The 17,223-nt window shown below is 38.7% G+C and overlaps 4 protein-coding genes across 9 annotated transcripts; 3 read left to right on the top strand and 1 right to left on the bottom strand.

Annotated features, from left to right (window-relative positions):
- The first annotated feature begins 158 nt into the window (after window positions 1-158).
- ccsapb (centriole, cilia and spindle-associated protein b) lies at window positions 159-4,752 on the top strand. 6 transcript variants are annotated; one of them, XM_011609608.2, is made up of 6 exons: window positions 1,590-2,231; window positions 2,791-2,852; window positions 2,929-2,996; window positions 3,082-3,195; window positions 3,789-3,850; window positions 4,558-4,752. In XM_011609608.2, the coding sequence occupies exons 1-6, from the start codon at window positions 1,817-1,819 to the stop codon at window positions 4,632-4,634; spliced, it is 798 nt and encodes a 265-aa protein (XP_011607910.1). In that variant the 5' UTR covers window positions 1,590-1,816; the 3' UTR covers window positions 4,635-4,752. The 6 variants fall into 6 exon arrangements, 5 of the variants coding, with proteins under 5 accessions (XP_011607909.1, XP_011607910.1, XP_011607908.1 ...); XR_003890479.1 differs by having other exon boundaries at window positions 1,594-2,231; window positions 3,082-3,249; window positions 4,558-4,573; XM_011609607.2 differs by lacking the exon at window positions 4,558-4,752 and adding an exon at window positions 159-905 and having other exon boundaries at window positions 1,809-2,231; window positions 2,791-2,996; window positions 3,082-3,249; window positions 3,789-4,436.
- rab4a (RAB4a, member RAS oncogene family) lies at window positions 4,753-7,669 on the bottom strand. Its single transcript, XM_003969467.3, has 7 exons — window positions 7,518-7,669; window positions 6,840-6,920; window positions 6,600-6,714; window positions 6,440-6,502; window positions 6,191-6,345; window positions 5,822-5,917; window positions 4,753-5,634 (listed from the first exon to the last, which is right to left on the bottom strand). The coding sequence occupies exons 1-7, from the start codon at window positions 7,531-7,533 to the stop codon at window positions 5,519-5,521; spliced, it is 642 nt and encodes a 213-aa protein (XP_003969516.1). The 5' UTR covers window positions 7,534-7,669; the 3' UTR covers window positions 4,753-5,518.
- Window positions 7,670-7,906: 237 nt separating this feature from the next.
- phf10 (PHD finger protein 10) lies at window positions 7,907-14,679 on the top strand. Its single transcript, XM_011609605.2, has 12 exons — window positions 7,907-8,060; window positions 8,584-8,693; window positions 8,881-9,011; window positions 9,345-9,428; window positions 9,510-9,634; window positions 9,717-9,866; window positions 10,028-10,137; window positions 10,230-10,377; window positions 10,480-10,608; window positions 12,996-13,104; window positions 13,439-13,627; window positions 13,728-14,679. The coding sequence occupies exons 1-12, from the start codon at window positions 7,989-7,991 to the stop codon at window positions 13,823-13,825; spliced, it is 1,455 nt and encodes a 484-aa protein (XP_011607907.1). The 5' UTR covers window positions 7,907-7,988; the 3' UTR covers window positions 13,826-14,679.
- A 442-nt stretch (window positions 14,680-15,121) lies between these two features.
- psmb1 (proteasome 20S subunit beta 1) lies at window positions 15,122-17,194 on the top strand. Its single transcript, XM_003969466.3, has 6 exons — window positions 15,122-15,321; window positions 15,640-15,747; window positions 15,976-16,057; window positions 16,236-16,365; window positions 16,534-16,640; window positions 16,788-17,194. The coding sequence occupies exons 1-6, from the start codon at window positions 15,221-15,223 to the stop codon at window positions 16,971-16,973; spliced, it is 714 nt and encodes a 237-aa protein (XP_003969515.1). The 5' UTR covers window positions 15,122-15,220; the 3' UTR covers window positions 16,974-17,194.
- The last annotated feature ends 29 nt before the right edge of the window (window positions 17,195-17,223 follow it).

The following is a 17,223-nucleotide window of genomic DNA, read 5'->3' as shown; positions in this document are numbered from 1 at the left end:
CTTCGACACATTTCTACTCATAAAGCATTTACGAGAAGAGCCCTGAGTGGTTGTGGACCTGGTCAGTGCCGGACCAAAGAATCGGCTACACCCCCCCCCCCCCCCCCCCCCCCCTCTCGACGTTCGTGCAGGATGAGTTTGAGATGGGATTCTTGATCGGTCTGTTGATTGGAGGCTGCTTGATGACAGGGTTAGGCATGCCGTCAAGGTCCAGCAATTTGACTTACCGAGAATGTGTTCGAGCAACAGCAACCCCGCTTTAGACCCATCAAATCTGTCACTTGCGACATCCGACACCTGGCTCTGTATACCGCTGCGCGTCTATGAATGTAAGACCGGCCCGCAGACCATCTTTGGACAAAACCAGACCCAGGGGGCATCTCCGCAGCACAGCCTTATATGCATAGAGACACAGCAAGTTGTCGGATTTGAGTTTGCATTTGAGTTGCAGAAGATCCATGCGCCTGCAGCGTGCGTCGAGAAGCGCCGTTCCAGATCATTCAGAGCGGACTGAACTGTCATGTGGCTATAATGAATAACCTTGGATATTTTTACAAGGACACATGTGATGCATTTAAGTTTGTCGAACCCAGATACAAGAATGCCGCAATGTGTCAATCAATGTGACGTTTGAGGTGGATCAGTTGTACGAAACAAATGTGAAGATTGCCTTCCACAAGAAGAACGTATCATGCAATTTAGCCTATTGTCTGTCTCGTATACAAGAAAGCACTTACAATTTCTTTATTTACGTGGTTATTTGCAACCTAAAGTTCATCATCACGCTGACCGTATTACTGACTGCTTCTCCAAGTGGGCGGAGCTAAATGACGTAACCAGCGTGTAAGGCAGCAACTCGATTGCCATCTGTTCAGCACCAGCTTCGGGTGTAATACGATCCCAGAGTAAGTATATTTACTGTATTTAAATTTAGATTCTTAGAGGGGTTGTCTAGTGCTGCCAGAATTTGATTGATTGTCAGAGAGACTTTAAGGCTGTGGTTTATATTAGCCAATACCGACCGGCGATTCTTAATATTACATAAGTTCACGATGATAAACATTTATGAATTAAATGGTACAACAAATTTTACAATGATTCTGCACAACACAGGAACAGTTTTCGATTTAGTAGCCAGTCGGGTTTTTGTAATATAATACGATGCCTACGTTTGATAGCCTACGTTAATTGTACGGACATTCAAATGCACCTGTGGGTAGGCCATGTTTTGGAGTAATATGTTAATATAATGGTGGGTTGGTTATTTGCAGCCAACAAACAGTTACTCTTTTAATGCATTATAGCCGACCTTTATTTTGTAGTGGTAGTAAACGGACGTTTACATCGCGAGAACCTATCAGATGACGAGATGTCAGTGTCAACATTCTCGTGAAGTTTCTGCTGTTCACGAGTCAATAAACCGTTCTGAAATTCAACAGAAAATTGTTGTTTTGATTTAGAGTTAATGAAGTTCTGCGTTCAGTCAGACAAACGGCGATTTTTTTTCGTCAAGCTCGGCGCTCAGAAGCCAGACTAAGCTAACCGGATGTTATTGGTTGAAGTAAAGCGGAAGTGGAAGTGTCCTGGTTGGAGGGCGACGCCCCCAGATGTTCCATTGGTCCAAACTCTTTTACGTTATATTTAAATATCTGGCGGCGATAACAACCAATTTTTTGAGATGATCTTATGCCTTATATTTGTCTAAAAGACGATTAAAACCAAAAATTGATGACCTGTTCACCTACCAGTTATTGTGCTTAGCAACGTGGCCTTTTACGGTACATTCCTAACCGTTTTTTTCTGATTAGGCGACAACATGGTTACCAGAAGACTCCGTTCGGAGTACATGAAGAAATTTAAAGACCCCAAATGGGAGACCTACAACAAGTGTTATGAGGATACGTTGAAATACAGACTGACCCGCAGGCTGCTTGAGCAAACCCACAACCCCTGGTTCTGGAGAGGCTCCGATACTGACTCAGATTCCGGAGGAAGAAGCCCCCTGTCTCTCTCGAAAGTGAGACCAGAGGCCCACACGGAGGCGTGTGGCGACCGACTGGGGCCTGACCCAATGGTACCAAGGCTTCCCCTTCAAGATGAGTTAGAAGAGGTCCAAATGTCAGCTCCCCATTTGGTAATTAATGGTGAAACCGGTGCCAGAGGGACACAAGCGCAAGAGGAGAGAGTCTGCAACGGAGGCAAACAGTTAACGATGACTAAAAATCAAAAAGGTAATTCCAGAAATTCTACACATTTATTTAGAGCTTCTGATGTAGTTTTTAAGAAATTTTGTTTTTATGCCACCAGAAATTTCCTGCATTACAATTTTGACAGATATTTTGTTTTTATAAGGTAATTGAAAGATTACTGTATTGTTTTTTTTCTCCATTATTTTCTGCAAATGAAAAGAGAGTTATTGAGGGTATATAAATGTGTATGCAGATATATATTTTTTATCTCAGAATTTCTCAGTTGAAATTTGAATATGGACCTGAACTCAAGGATAAACCAAAACAAAGCCCAAATAATTCTGGAAAAAAAAGAAATAGGATGCATCATTTACATTTAAGGACTTAAATGTTTTCCAAACTTGTGCTTTATCAAATCCTATAAACTTTCAAAATGACAAAGTAAAATCCCATTTTCATTTAAATTGATATTTTAATCATCTTTCCATCATGCAGAGTTTCGATTTAATTTTGATATTTTCAGATTCAGATTCCTTTATTTGTCCCACACAGGGAAATGCAACAGCAGAAAATTTTAGTATTTTATCTGTTCTCATTGTAGAAAAAGAAGCAGGTCAAACCAAACAGACTCAACCCTCAAAGTTCTCAAAGCGCTCCTGGCGGGTAAGTGCTGCATCCACACAGCAGCGCAGGGAGGAGAGTATGCACAGAAGACATCCTTTTGCTCTCTATGGTTCAGGGGAGAAGGACGCAAGCATGGCAGGTAGAAAGACACATAACGTTTGCCCTGCAGCTTCAACCCGCGAGGTAAGCTCCCTGGGCGTACCACTGTGTGACAAAGTGGCGTTGTGGCTGAATCTTATGGTTATTCATCTCCTTCTCCCCCTGGTAGATCCACGAATCTGCTCTTCGTGCCAAGACCAGACGGGAAGTGGAACGTCAGATCCAAATTCAGAGGGCGGAGTGCCGGAGAGCCAAATCTGCTGATCTGGTCAAAGCAAGAAAGGTGGTGCAGCCAGAATTTAACCCCTGGCTGACGGAGTACATGCGCTGCTTCTCTGTACGTTCTCGTTAGGACACAAACACAGAAGCAGGTTTACTGTTTAAAAATGTAAAGGTTAAGCCATCATTTTCTGTAAAACACAGAAGGTGCTGGTATGGAGTACAGCCTTGTGCTCCAACTGTGCATCATTCTCTCATTCAACACATTAACTGACAAAAAAAAAAACTTTAACCACATGAATACTCATTTTACGGGATAGAGAAAATAAATGTGAATAAAGTGTAATGGAACCAACATTGTCCCTTTAAAGAGAGGCCACATGGAATGTAACATGTATTCACACTAAGTCACCATGGAATCCCACAATACAGAATAGCATGTGTGAATACATGTAGCTGTTTTCTTATGGGCAATTCTGATTAATAATGACCAAATATGAACACTGAGCAGTGCAGTTTGCTCATATATTTAACAGGAAATGATCACAACTTTTGTTGATAACGTTCATCGATGCCCTTTGTGAAATTGAGAGGCTTTTTAGCCAATTTAGCGTCTGGAATCCTGTTTAAATGTTTATGTAAGCATCTGTTTTTAAGGGTGGAGGACTGCAACACTGAAGTGAGGTTTACACCAACAGGGAAAATCTGTACAAACTACGGTATGTTTTCACCTTAAATACTTTTATGTATTATTGGCTTAAAGTAGAGAAGTCACCACATTTATCATTGCTGTGTGTGTTTGCCATCATTCATCATTCTGGTGATATGAATGTGTGAAATTAGTGAAAAGGTGTGATTTTGACTGTGAAGATTTACATTTTAGGGGCACTTTTCAATATTTTTCCATCATACTAACTTGGGATCTGTGCTTATTTTGCTGAACTGTGGTTTAAGCTTTTTGGTTAAAGCTGATTATGCAACATGAGGCTTAATGTTCAACAGTTCCTGTGTAATTTATGTGAACATAAATGGTGCTTTTGTTTCACTAGTCTGAATTTCACTCATGCTATAGATCAATCAGGCTTTTATTAGTTCCACTTCTAACTACATGTGTACCACAATGAGTTTTTGGTGTTTATATACTGTTTTTCCTAAATGAAATTTTATTTAATGACTTATTTCTTTTTTTTAATGTTCCAACTTGGCCTTTTATTTCAGAATTAAAACTGATTTCTGATTGTTTCAACAGTTCAGTCCGTGGATGTGAATTAATGTGCAATATTACTCTTAAAATTTGAAAAGTTACCATGGTGGAACTATAGTGATCTGTGAACTCATTCTTTAATATTTTTTCAGTAACTGATACCAATCATTAATTGAAAGTCTCTCTGCCTACCTCTCATTAAACTGTGCTGTCTCACTGTAGGTCGCTTTGGACAAAAGCATCAGCAAAAAGACACATTAGGGTTGTTTCAAGTGTGCTGCTTTAGTCACCTGTACTGATGGTTTAACAGGTGTAACAGCGGAGGAAAGAGGTTAAACATCATAGTGTGTTTTAACTGTTAAATCTCTGACTGTAAAAACTGTATCACACCTTACACAAACATGTTTGAAGAAGCTGCTGTATGTATTCTTCTTTATTTTAAAAACATATGCTTTTATCATACACGATAACCTAAAAATCCATGTTAGTAATTAAGACAGAAACTGATATACATAAGTAAAAACAAACAGCAGGACAGCAAACACAAAATGGCAAACTAATGTGGCTGGAATCATGTCTGATATTGTACAGTGGTGTGAGTGTGCTCAACTGCTGAGCTGAATACATCAGGAGGAAAGGAGGAAAAAATAAATTATACACAGGAAAGTGAAACACAGCTGATTAAGTCATGAAATAATAATTTAAAATGGTTTTATAGCATAGTTAAAACTATTATGTCAGTATTAGCACACTGGTGGCAGTAGTTAAGTGGGAAAGTCACATAAATAGAAAATATTTTGAACTCAGAGACAGGAGTCAGTGTTTCAAATCCTTTAGAAGAGGAGAAGTGTTAAATTGACTAGAAATGAATGGACAGAATATAATCCATACCATCTTCTCTGATCATCGAGAGTATAATACAAACGGCCAATGACAAGAAACCAATAATAACACGGGATCACAGGACATCAGCTGATATGATCTCTCATTCAATATGCATTTAAGAGCTCTTCAGAAATTAATGCTGCCATAAAACATGCTTTGTTCTCTATACAGAAACTGTACAGTGTGTAAATTGCTGAGGCGAGGTTTAAAGGCAGCTGTTAATTGTCTTGTAAAAACACACCTGCCTGAAACACACGCACAACTACATCCGCAGTTCTGAAGAGACCTGGTCTGCCAACTAGCACCCACACTCCTGGGTGCTCTGTGGCTGAGCACGGCGGGGGGAGCGAAGCTGGCGTAACGCTGCATCACCATATTGGATTCCTGAGCCCATCCTCTCTGGATCCAATTCACCTGGAAATTTGACCAGATTAGTTTGGTCTTTCAAAAGTTTGCAACGTTTTTGTCAATAAGAGCTTGTGAATATTTTCGGACATCTGAACTTCTCTAATTGGGTGACACAGAATTTAGCTTATATAGTCTAGATGAGAAGACCTCCAGGGTGAGGGTTTTTATGTCAGCAGGAGAAGATCAGACCTACCTGACTCTATCTTGTTCAGGATCTTCCGAGCACACTGGACAAAGGCCTCTTCAACATTTTCTCCTGTCAACGCGCTGGTCTCCAGGAACATTAGCTCTAACAAACAAACACACACATAAGACATTTATATGAACACATTTAGGCCACCTTTACTCTGGAGATCTTATAGAATCTAAAATCTCCAAATTTACAAAATAAAATGGAAAATGGAATGGAAAATTAAAATAACACCGCAGTTTGGATTCTTATATACTGTAGATGTAATATGCACATGTGGCCATGAGATGGGTTTGTTCTCAAGGCCTCCAAATTTATAGTTTTACTTAAAATCACTCCTAAAATCCCAGAATATTCTGTTTCCATGTGTACCATTCTCCTGAGCAAAGCGGGAAGCTTCGAGAAAGGTGACCTCTCTGTCAGCGTCCAGGTCCTTCTTATTTCCACAAAGGATGATGACGATGTTCTGACTGGCCAGCATCCTGGCATCACTCAGCCATGTGGTCAGAGCATTGTATGTCTCTCGACTGCAAACCACAAGGCAAAATTTTGAAAGGGAGTATAGGTTGAGTTGTGTCCTTAAATATCAGTCTGAATATATTCTTTAATTGGCCAATTTACCTTGTAATATCATAGACCAACAGAGCACCCGCTGCTCCTCTGTAGTAACTCCTGGTTACAGACCTGACAAAAAACAATAAAACCATGAAATGTTATTCAGATTTTGCAGATTAAAGCTGCCAAGAGGTCAACTGCGAAAGTGATGTAATATTTTCCCTACCTAAACCTTTCTTGACCTGCAGTGTCCCAAATCTGCAGTTTGACCATTTTACTGACTACATTGATGATCTTGGAACCAAACTCCACTCCAATTGTATGATTGGATTCATCCTTAACTAAAAAAAAAAAACGCATCAAAAATACTTAGAAGTGTTTTAACAGAAGTTTTGATTCAATCACTATAGATCACGTCATTTTAACTACACAATAATGAATGGTGTGCAGCAGCTTTAAGACTCACATCTCTTCTCTATGAACTGATGCAGGAGGCAGGATTTACCCGTTCCAGCATTGCCAATCACCAGAAATTTAAACAGGAAATCTGAAACACAAGTGCAGCAATAACATTACACTGACAACATAAATCTTTCGTTTTAGATTTATTCACAAAAGGCCGTCTTTTATATGCTTAGGTTTTCGATCAGTAAATGTTCACTAATGATTACTACAATATATATTCATTTATATGGTTGTGCAAATATTTCCCCATATGTTTATTCTGAAGAGTTGCAACATTGTATTAATGTATCACAATAATTACTTTATTCACAATAATAAGTCAGGAAATGTTCACTAAGAAAGAGGTCCGTTTATAGGACATTCATTGCAGCTCCATCATCCACAGCCGAGACAGAATTGTACCCTGGCCCAGACTGTCTTTTGCAAGGACGCGTAGGCTTGCAGCCTGTCTATGAGGTGACCGTAAAGTCTACAATAACCTAGCTATTATTTAACGCATCGATGGGACATTTTTCCAAGGTCAACAACCGTCATCAACGGTGGTTAGCCTGTCAGTTACACATGAAAGATGAGAAAAAAAAAGCTTTCTTGGCACCCCTGCTCCATCTTCAAAATTCCCAGTGTTACAGAAGACTGTTATTGGGTTTATATTTTTCTTTTTTAATAACAGCCATCTTACCGTATGACTCCGACATCGCCAAGGTGGCGTTTTTACGGCAAATAGAAAAACTGGAGAAATGCAAATAGATTGGCGTTAGCTAGCTAAACAAAACTGTCCTGCCAGATTCCAGCTGATTTTACCCCTGACTTCCTGATTGGGGTTCGTGCTTTCAAAATAAAAGCAATTTGCCAAGTATTGTAGCATCGATTGTTTGTTTTGTAGCGCTGTCCAGCTACTAAATTCTGGTACAAACAACTGTTGTTCAATTTCAGATGAGCACTATATGTCTATCTTTTGATCACAGTCTATGTATATGAAATAGAATACAGACAAAATACAAAATTTGACGAGGTATTTATCAGTTCATTTCAGCCTTTCCTCCAAGCCGAAAGGTCGCGCTAACCTATTTTCTAGCTACCAATAAACCACACCAGAAGAAGAAAACGAAGGCTGATAGCTAACTTAGCCGCAGGGATTGTACAGTGAAATATGGCTACTGTGCTCCCTGTTAGGCCACCCTGTGACAGCAACCCCGCTACTCCCGGAGCACAGTCTGAAAAGGTGAATTGTGTACAGCGATGATGAGCAGTATTTGGTTTTCAGACAGTATGGGAGCTTACTCGGCAAGCTGCTTCTTTATGCGACACCGTGGTCCAGATGTCAATCGCTTGCGTTGTTAGCATTACCGCTTTGTTTTCAAATGAGTTACATTAAAGAAAAAAATCAATTAATTCACATCGTTTTTGTGGCATTGATAAACAAGGTTAAAATCCACCCACCCATTTGGCAGCTATAACTTTAGCACCCCCAGTACTTTGCAAACTTCATACAAGTTTTACAGAATTTGTGTGTGTGTGTGTATGTATGTATATCATATACTGTTGAAAAATGGCAACAAATTAAGAAAAAAATAGTTTTACAGTATTTGAACTTGTTTTCTATTCTTTATTTTGGATACATATTGAGGAATTAAGATAGCTGGTGGTTAGTAAGACCGTAGTTAATTATAAATTAAATTGAAATTATACTGAGGAAATATATTTTAATGTGAATATTCAATTAATAAAATAATTTTCATGTTCAGGAGGATATACTAGAAGATGAGTCCAATGATGGGAGCCAGCCTCTCAAGAGACGGAGAATGGGTTCAGGTGATAGCTCACGAAGCTTCGATACCTCGAGCCAAGATCTTGGGTAGGTTGCTAGGAAATCTGTGGAAACTGATAGATCAATCAGTTTTATTACTATCTGCTAATATTAACTGGATTTATACATTACCCCTTCATCAATTAAGATTAAAATAGACTATACCAATAATTTGGGCCTATTACCTTGAAATCCATCTTGTATGCACTTGCTAAAACCTCCATTCCCCTTCCAGCCTGACATATTTCCCAGCAGAAAATCTGACAGAGTACAAGTGGCCTCCAGATGACACAGGAGAGTATTACATGCTGCAGGAACAAGTCAGCGAGTACCTGGGAGTCACTTCTTTTAAGAGGAAATATCCAGGTAAGGAAGAAACACTGAGAAGAAACACTGTTCGTCAATACAGCTGCCGTTTTGTAAAGAAAACACCATTTAACACTGTAGCACTTCAAGAGTGTGTTACAATTATTATGCATGAGAATACTGGTTGAGTTAGTAAGTCATACTAGAAGAAAAGTCATTTATTAATTCCCACATGGTAAATAACTGTTTTTAAACTCTTTTGAGTACACACACATTAAGTAATATACATGAATGTATAAAGTACATCTGAACATGCACATACACTGCACTCCACTGGTGTTCAGAGTATCTGAATAGTGATGTTTCCTGACACTTGTCCTTGCTGCTGTGTAGATTTGGAGCGAAGAGATTTGTCTCACAAAGAAAAGCTGTATCTGCGAGAACTGAATGTCATTACTGAGACCCAGTGTACTTTGGGTAAGCGCATCATCTTGGACACAAAATGTTTCAATATGGCTAAGGTACAATATGTGATATCAGTGTGTTCCCTTTTTTCAGGTCTTACAGCTCTACGGAGTGATGAGGTGATAGATCTGATGATAAAGGAATATCCCACCAAACACGCTGAGTATTCAGTTATATTGCAAGAGAGAGAACGACAGAGGATAGCTAAAGAATACTCCGTAAGTAATATACAAATGGGATCTATCAGTGTTTGCTTTCAGCAGCTACCAGTAGCTGGCACCAATGTGTACATGTCTGCAGCAAATGCAACAGCAGAACCTCCAGAAGGTGGAAGCCAGCAAGGTTCCAGAGTACATAAAGAAAGCAGCTAAAAAAGCTGCAGAATTCAACAGCAACTTCAACAGGGAGCGTATGGAAGAGAGGAGAGCTTACTTTGACCTCCAGACACATGTGAGTGCATACCGTAGTCATAAAAAGGTGTTTCTCCTTAAAAATCTCAAGATCTAAATGTCCACCTGGCTCATGAATGTCCATGTCCTGTGCATGAATTTTTGAAGGTTAAATTTGTGTTTCATTCACTCAATTACATGGGGTTTGGTAATCTTTCTCAGATTATCCAGGTCCCTCAGGGAAGATTCAAGGTGCTGGCACCAGAGTTAACAAGGACAGGACCCTATCCTGTAGCCTTGATACCAGGACAGTTCCAGGAATACTACAAAAGGTATATTACATGTTTAGGCTGATGCTTTTGGAGGTGTTACCCATTGTGCTGTGTATTATCTCTAATATATCACTGTTTTATATAACAAACAGATACACTCCAAATGAACTGCGGTACTTACCACTGAATACCGCTTTGTATGAGCCTCCACTTGACCCAGACCTGCCTGCCTTGGACTCTGAACCTGACTCAGATGATGCCGAGGATGGAAACGATGAGAAAAAGAAAAACAACTCATCAGTAAGATACATATCTTGCAATTATTATAAGTCGACACAGATATAAATTCTAAAATGTCATATTATCCCCCCCCCCCCATCCCCTGCCTGTTTTCCTCTACAGGACAGTTCTTCTGGAAATGCATCTGACATGGAGAGCCAGGAGGGAGGAGGTGGACATGGTCACAAGTTCAAGGGCAAAGAGGGTAGTCATCGTCACTCTGCCTCCCACAAACCTGCCACAGGCTACAAGGTAGAGGACAAAACCACCTGAACTCTTCTCCAACAACAGCAGCAGTACTGTACTCCCCCTCCTCTTATTTTTACTATTTACTTACTTCATCCATTTTGCCACCCTTCCCTACTTTCTTCCCTTTCTCTGACTTCTACATGTTGTCAGCTTTTTAGCTGTGGTGACTTTGTAGACAGACAGCATGTGCGGCACAGAGCCACACTGTGGGGTTCCTTCGTCCCATTTTTTATTTTTACTATTACTGTGTGGTTCATTGCACCCCCACGTTGCTGAGCAATAAGAACATTGTAAAGGAACAGTTTCTTGTTTCTGATTCTCTGCACTTTCATTTTTGGTTTTTTTTCCCCCCTCTCTTTTGGAATGTCTTCAAAATGACTCTTGTTGGTCCTGACTTGTCACAAAAAATACTTCCAAGACAAGTAGGACGACATTTTGGCTGCTAGTTTTTAAGTTTTTGAAAAGAAAATACTTTTTGTTTAAAGTCATAGAAATATAAACTGCACACAATTTGTGATGGAACATTTATATCTGAAATGTAGAATGCACCTAAGCCTGTGTGTTGGAATAATATACTTGGTTTTATACATGGTTATTTACTGTTAAATGTTGAATATGGGGTTTAGCTGACCTTGTAGAGATTAGAACTAGCTGACCTTGTTCACACTTTGGCTGAGCTGAGCCAGAAGTAGCCTGTAAGCCATGGATCAGTCATAGCATGTTTATGGGTCAGGTCGAATAATGAGACTAAACACTATCTTCGAGAAATACTGTCTATCTTCCACTGCCAACATTTTTCAAGGATAAAGTTCAGCATCTAGAAAATGCTGTATCACCATTTGCATGATGGTTGCAGGTAAGTCTGGTGGATTCAGCTCAGCTATGCGGTGTGGGTTTGGTCTTTTTTTAGAACTTGTTTCAGAGAGTTATCAATATATTTGTGTTTTAGCTATGACCTGAACTTTTATCCAAGATAAAACTTTTGATGCACAGAACATGGCACAATAGCAGCCAGAATTTAGTAAAATTGGTGACTAAAAAAAAATTCCTGTACTCTACAGAAATACATTCTGTACTTCTGTTAAATCAGTCAAAGCAGATCTTGGTAGATAAAAGATTTACCCATTTCTAGGGAGTTTCTTTTCAAACATGCAAGATGTAACAGCAGACTTTAAATAACTGGACTCCTGTCTGTCCTGGCTGTGTGACTGCATAATAACAACTTTCCTTTAGTGTATGTGCAGCAGTTAAAGAGGACTTTGGTGTTTTGCATTCAGCCCATGAATAAAAACAAATTATTAGAATGTAACTATATTGACTTTGCTTCTGTAGACAGATATTCAGAATATAACACATATGGGATTATATTTATAGTTTGAAAACTGTATTTAAGCTATTATATTAACATGACAGGTTCATCTTAATTATTTACATTTTAATGAATACAGTGTGTATAATGTATCAGTTACATCACTGATGTTATCAACTGCTTCTAACATTACTTATGATTATTCCTTGCTCTGTCTACCTTTGGTCACACAAGGTTTGCATAGTTTTGAACAGTGACACACACCACAGTTAACAAAAATATTTAGATCATACCGAAAGTGACATTCATATCGTCCCATTATCAAGTTCTGGATTCAATCAGATGAAGTACTTATGTTTAGATATCTCATTTAAAGACATGTCGTGGCATTAATGTTGTTTGGATGTCCTCCGTATGATGAAGTTTTGACCATCATTTTACACATTACAAAGTATTACCGGTAACCTGAAATTTAATGTGTGTTTTTCTGTATATTTGCAGGGAGTTGTCATGAACTTTTGCACATGGGGATGAAACCCTTTCTCATTTCTGTCTCTGGCTGCTGTTTATATTCTTTTAGGCTTCTGCCTTTTTTTCCCCCTATTTAGGCTGGAATTCCCATTTGTGTCTCATATACCCACTCAGTAAACTCCGTTTTGCTGCTTTAGTACCTCTCATTTTTAGTTAAACAGTTAAACGTCTTTAACGCTGTTCTGCTCTGTGCACTCCTCTGTGACTCATATTGAATTGAAGGTATGTTATTTAGGAATCCAAACCTTAGATATTCATATCTGTTCGTGTTGAAATTTTGTTAATTTTCTCTCTAATAAATCATATCAAAGAAATTATGAATTTACTTATAGCCCATACTTGTACCACAATCTGCATTCATTAATTTATGAAGAAATCTGATGTTTAAAAGCTCAATAATTTGAGTTTTGAAGTGTCAGGAGAGTCACTCCTCTTACAATGACATAGCAGCTCTGTGAGTCATTGTGTTGTTTCAGTAAACATTTTGATCATGTATTGTCCATGACTACAGGATACTTCTGGTTTTTATAGCATTATTCTGCCCTTGCAGCCTAAGGTCATTCCCAGTGCTATATGTGGCATTTGCCAGAAGGGTAGAGAGGCTAACAAGAGGGGGAGACCAGAAGCTCTTATTCATTGCTCCCAGTGTGATAACAGTGGTAAGTAACTGCCAGTTTGGAAGCATCCTTGTCAATTTTTCTAGATTTATGTATAAATGGTCCAAACTATAATAAAAGCAGTCATCGTGAAACTGTTGGCAAGAAAAAACTATTGTTCAATAAACCTTACCTAATATTTTAATTAACATTGCGTTTGTGTGTTCTGGAAAATAGTCAGTTTAGATTTAAATTAAGTAAAAGACAGCTTTAGGATTAGATCAAAGTTTTATTTTGAAGCGTATGCACTGCCGTCTGACATGCTTATTTTTGTTCTCTTACTTTGTTTTAGATATATTTGCTTCTGTGAATGTAAAATCATTTCTGTATACTTTAGGCCATCCATCCTGCTTGGACATGAGTGGGGAACTGGTGTCTGTCATCCAAACATACAGCTGGCAGTGTATGGAGTGTAAGACCTGCACTGTGTGTCAGCAGCCTCACCATGAGGATGAGATGATGTTCTGCGACAAATGTGACCGAGGGTACCACACCTTCTGCGTGGGAATGGACTCCATACCCACAGGTACGTGGAGATATGCGTGGCTTATGATGTTCATAGACATCAGGAATGATGACAATGCTTTGTGTGGTAAAGTTAATGTGCAGTTCGTATATCTCCACAGGTCTTTGGGTTTGTCAGGTCTGTGACAATAATGTGAACACAACAGAGAAGAAGGGAGCAGCCAAAACTCCCAAGAAAGCCAAATCCATTAGAAAATGATCTGTCTTGGTCGGACTCTTCAAAAGGCCCAAATTACATTTTAACTATCATAGAAGCTTGAGTGTTTTATAAAAAATAATTGTCAAAAAAACCCCAAAGTCCTTGTGCTTTAATTCTTGCTGTTACCTTCCCTTTTTTATGATTTTGGACAATACAACCAACACTGGATTAAGATTATAATTTATTTTCTTTCTATGAAATATCAAAGGTAAAGCATGTCAAAAGCAGAGAGCTTGGGAAAAACAATTTACCAATGATGCGCACCATCATTTAGTTCTGTTGAATAGTCACTTTAAAGTTTGTATTAACCACTAATGTTTTATTGTTTTGTTTTTACTATTTTCACTTATAACATTTCAGTTTCCAATTAAGAGTTTGATGGGAATCTGCCTAAATTGTTAAAAAAATGGTGCTTCTGGTATTTATGTTAACAAATCTGATATAATTGAGCCTTGATCTTTGTGTTGTGTATCTTTCAATAAACACTTTTAGTTGGCTTCAATTTAATGATGCAATTACAGCAATTAGTTGTCTTGTTTTAATATTTGTTTGCTGTGGTGCTTGTGATCCTGTGTAATTTATCTCATTTTAGACATTGGTATTATGGATCTGTCCGAATTAATTTTGAAATTTACAGCTAATTGGAATTTGTTTAGTTGGTAGTGCACTCAGCCAAAAACAACAAAAATATAATTGACATGTTTTGACTCCATCCAGATACGTCATACTGTACAGTAATTGCGACTGGAAGACAAATATCACCTGTTAGACATTTTTGCAACCAAGATATGTTTATATTTTGTATTTATGTAGGTGGTTTGAGGAGTCACTGAATAAAGAACTTTCTTCATTGCAAATGATTCTTGACTCGTTAAACTACGAAATATTTCAGTCTAGAATTTCTTCTAATTCAGGGAAGTCATTTTCATAATTTCTGATGTGTTTGAAGTGCACATTTTTCGTGTTTAGAGTAGGGTTCCACAAACCACGCTCCCCGGGCCACTTCCTGCCCGCCGAACAAGTGGAGTAGCCAAATTAGCGATCCCTAACAATCCCTCTATACTTACTTATTTTTTAAAGCATTTTATTATAAAATGTCCGCATTTAATTAGTAAAATTACCATTCTAGTTAAAATTTGAGTGCTATTTACAGTTACAGCTAGTTTTCAATCCCTCACACGATGGTATATTCCTAAACGACTTTACTAGGGATCAACCATCACGGGCGCGTGGGCGGGGCGATAAAAACCCGTGATCTATCTCGGGCGCCCACTAGGGGCGCTAAAACCCCAACACCATTGAGCGTGCAGCTCTCGAGACAGAAAAAGAAGAGGTTGCCATATTGCAGTGATACAGCGACTTTACTAAATAGCCTAGTTGGTTTCCTCTGTGAAAATGCTTTCTGCCCAGACTTTTGGAGACAACGGTAAAATGAAAGACTATCATTATGCCGGTCCGGTTGAACACCGGTTCTCTCCGTATGCGTTTAACGGAGGGTAAGTTTGAGTATATATTTCACTACTGACTGCTCGGTAGCTAAGGTTCACGTCATAGTTAGCTTGTATGCTAATTCATCTAACGACAATAGACTTAATGAAGGGTATTTTAGCTGAGTAATTCCTTCATCCTTATTTTGAAAAATGATTATTACCACAGCGTCACCAGATAACTCTGCTGTTTAACAGTGAGTTTATTTTACCATTAGTTTCAGTTTCGAATCTATAACATGGCGTCTAGCAGATATTACATGAAACTGTAAAAGATTTCGGTGGGCAGCGTGTACCATACATACACATACTCGTGTATTCATTTAGGACTGTATTAGCTGTTGCCGGAGACGACTTTGCCATCGTAGCTTCAGACACCAGACTGAGTGAAGGCTACTCGATCCACAGCCGGGACTCGCCAAAATGCTACAAACTGTAAGTGAATTGTTGCTGCCAACAGAGTAATAAGTGGCAGCCTAATACCCCAGCTAGAATAAGTCATTTAGTTAACTGTATACATATTTTAGTGTACAATACTTTCAGACTACTTGAAATTGTGGTACTTTTGTTTAAATTATTAATTTACTAAAAAAAATACAGTATTTGTAATTTGGAACGTTCTGCCCTGATAATTAATATTCATTCCGCTCCTTCCGACCACAGGACAGACACAACTGTCCTTGGCTGCAGTGGTTTCCATGGAGATTGTCTGACCCTGACAAAAATCATTGATGCCAGACTAAAGGTGGGCTAGTCCATCCTGTTTGCTCAGTTTTGTATTTGCTTTTACACTGTCAAAATGAGTACCTGCTAAATTCTCTACAGACCTTTTTAGAGAAAAACTCCAGTTTGAATAAATGGCCCCCAAAGAGATAGATTATTGCAGGATTTTGTATACCGGTAGATGTTTCTTGTGCTCACAGATGTACAAGCACTCTAACAATAAGACCATGTCCAGCGGAGCCATTGCAGCCATGTTGTCAACCATTCTGTATGGCAGGAGGTTTTTCCCTTACTACGTATACAACATCATTGGAGGTTTGGATGAAGAGGGTAAGCATTTCAGTGCCAACAGTATGAATAGTATCACTTTTCAAAATGTGTGCACACTGTTTATGTAATGAAATAGAAAAGCTACACTTGCTGCTTCTGATGTTATATGTGTATATTTTGTTGCAGTCTCTGTTATAGCTTACATTTGTTTTAATGTTTGTGATGCAGGAAAGGGGGCAGTATATAGTTTTGACCCAGTAGGCTCCTACCAGAGAGATACCTACAAAGCTGGAGGATCAGCAAGTGCCATGCTGCAGCCACTTCTAGACAACCAGGTAAATAAAACTTACTGACTTTAACATAAATTTGATGAGCCCAATACCTTCGGTTACAACACACCATGATTAGTTTCAGAGCAATTAATTAAAAGTGACTTTTCCTGCAGATTCTACTTTATATTTATGTTGTGTGCTCTTCCCCAGATTGGTTTTAAGAACATGGAAAATGTGCAGCAAGTTCCTCTGAGTCAGGAGAAGGCAATTCAGCTGGTCAAAGATGTCTTCATCTCAGCTGCAGAGAGGGATGTGTACACTGGAGATGCCCTCCGAATTTGCATCATCACCAAAGAGGGCATCAAAGAGCAGACCATACCGCTGAGGAAGGACTGAGAAACATGTTACTCTTTCTGTTCTTTCCACATTTACCTTGTTTTCTCTAACTGATCCAGGAACCTGTTATTTTTACATTCATAATAAATGTAAAATGAAATGTCTGCTCTGTCATTTATTCAATTTGGTCACCTGTGTGTTTATATGAGGATTGATATGAAAAGTAGATGGTTCAAAAACATAACTATGGATCTTTTGAATGTTCTGAGGTGGAAATAAAATATTTAGCCTAAGATTGTTAGGTGTTTAC

The sequence above is a fragment of the Takifugu rubripes genome, chromosome 13 (genome assembly GCF_901000725.2).
Source record: "Takifugu rubripes chromosome 13, fTakRub1.2, whole genome shotgun sequence".
NCBI lineage: Eukaryota > Metazoa > Chordata > Actinopteri > Tetraodontiformes > Tetraodontidae > Takifugu > Takifugu rubripes.
The sequence above is the reverse complement of the archived record's forward strand: the minus strand, read 5'-3'. Positions and strand labels throughout refer to the sequence as shown.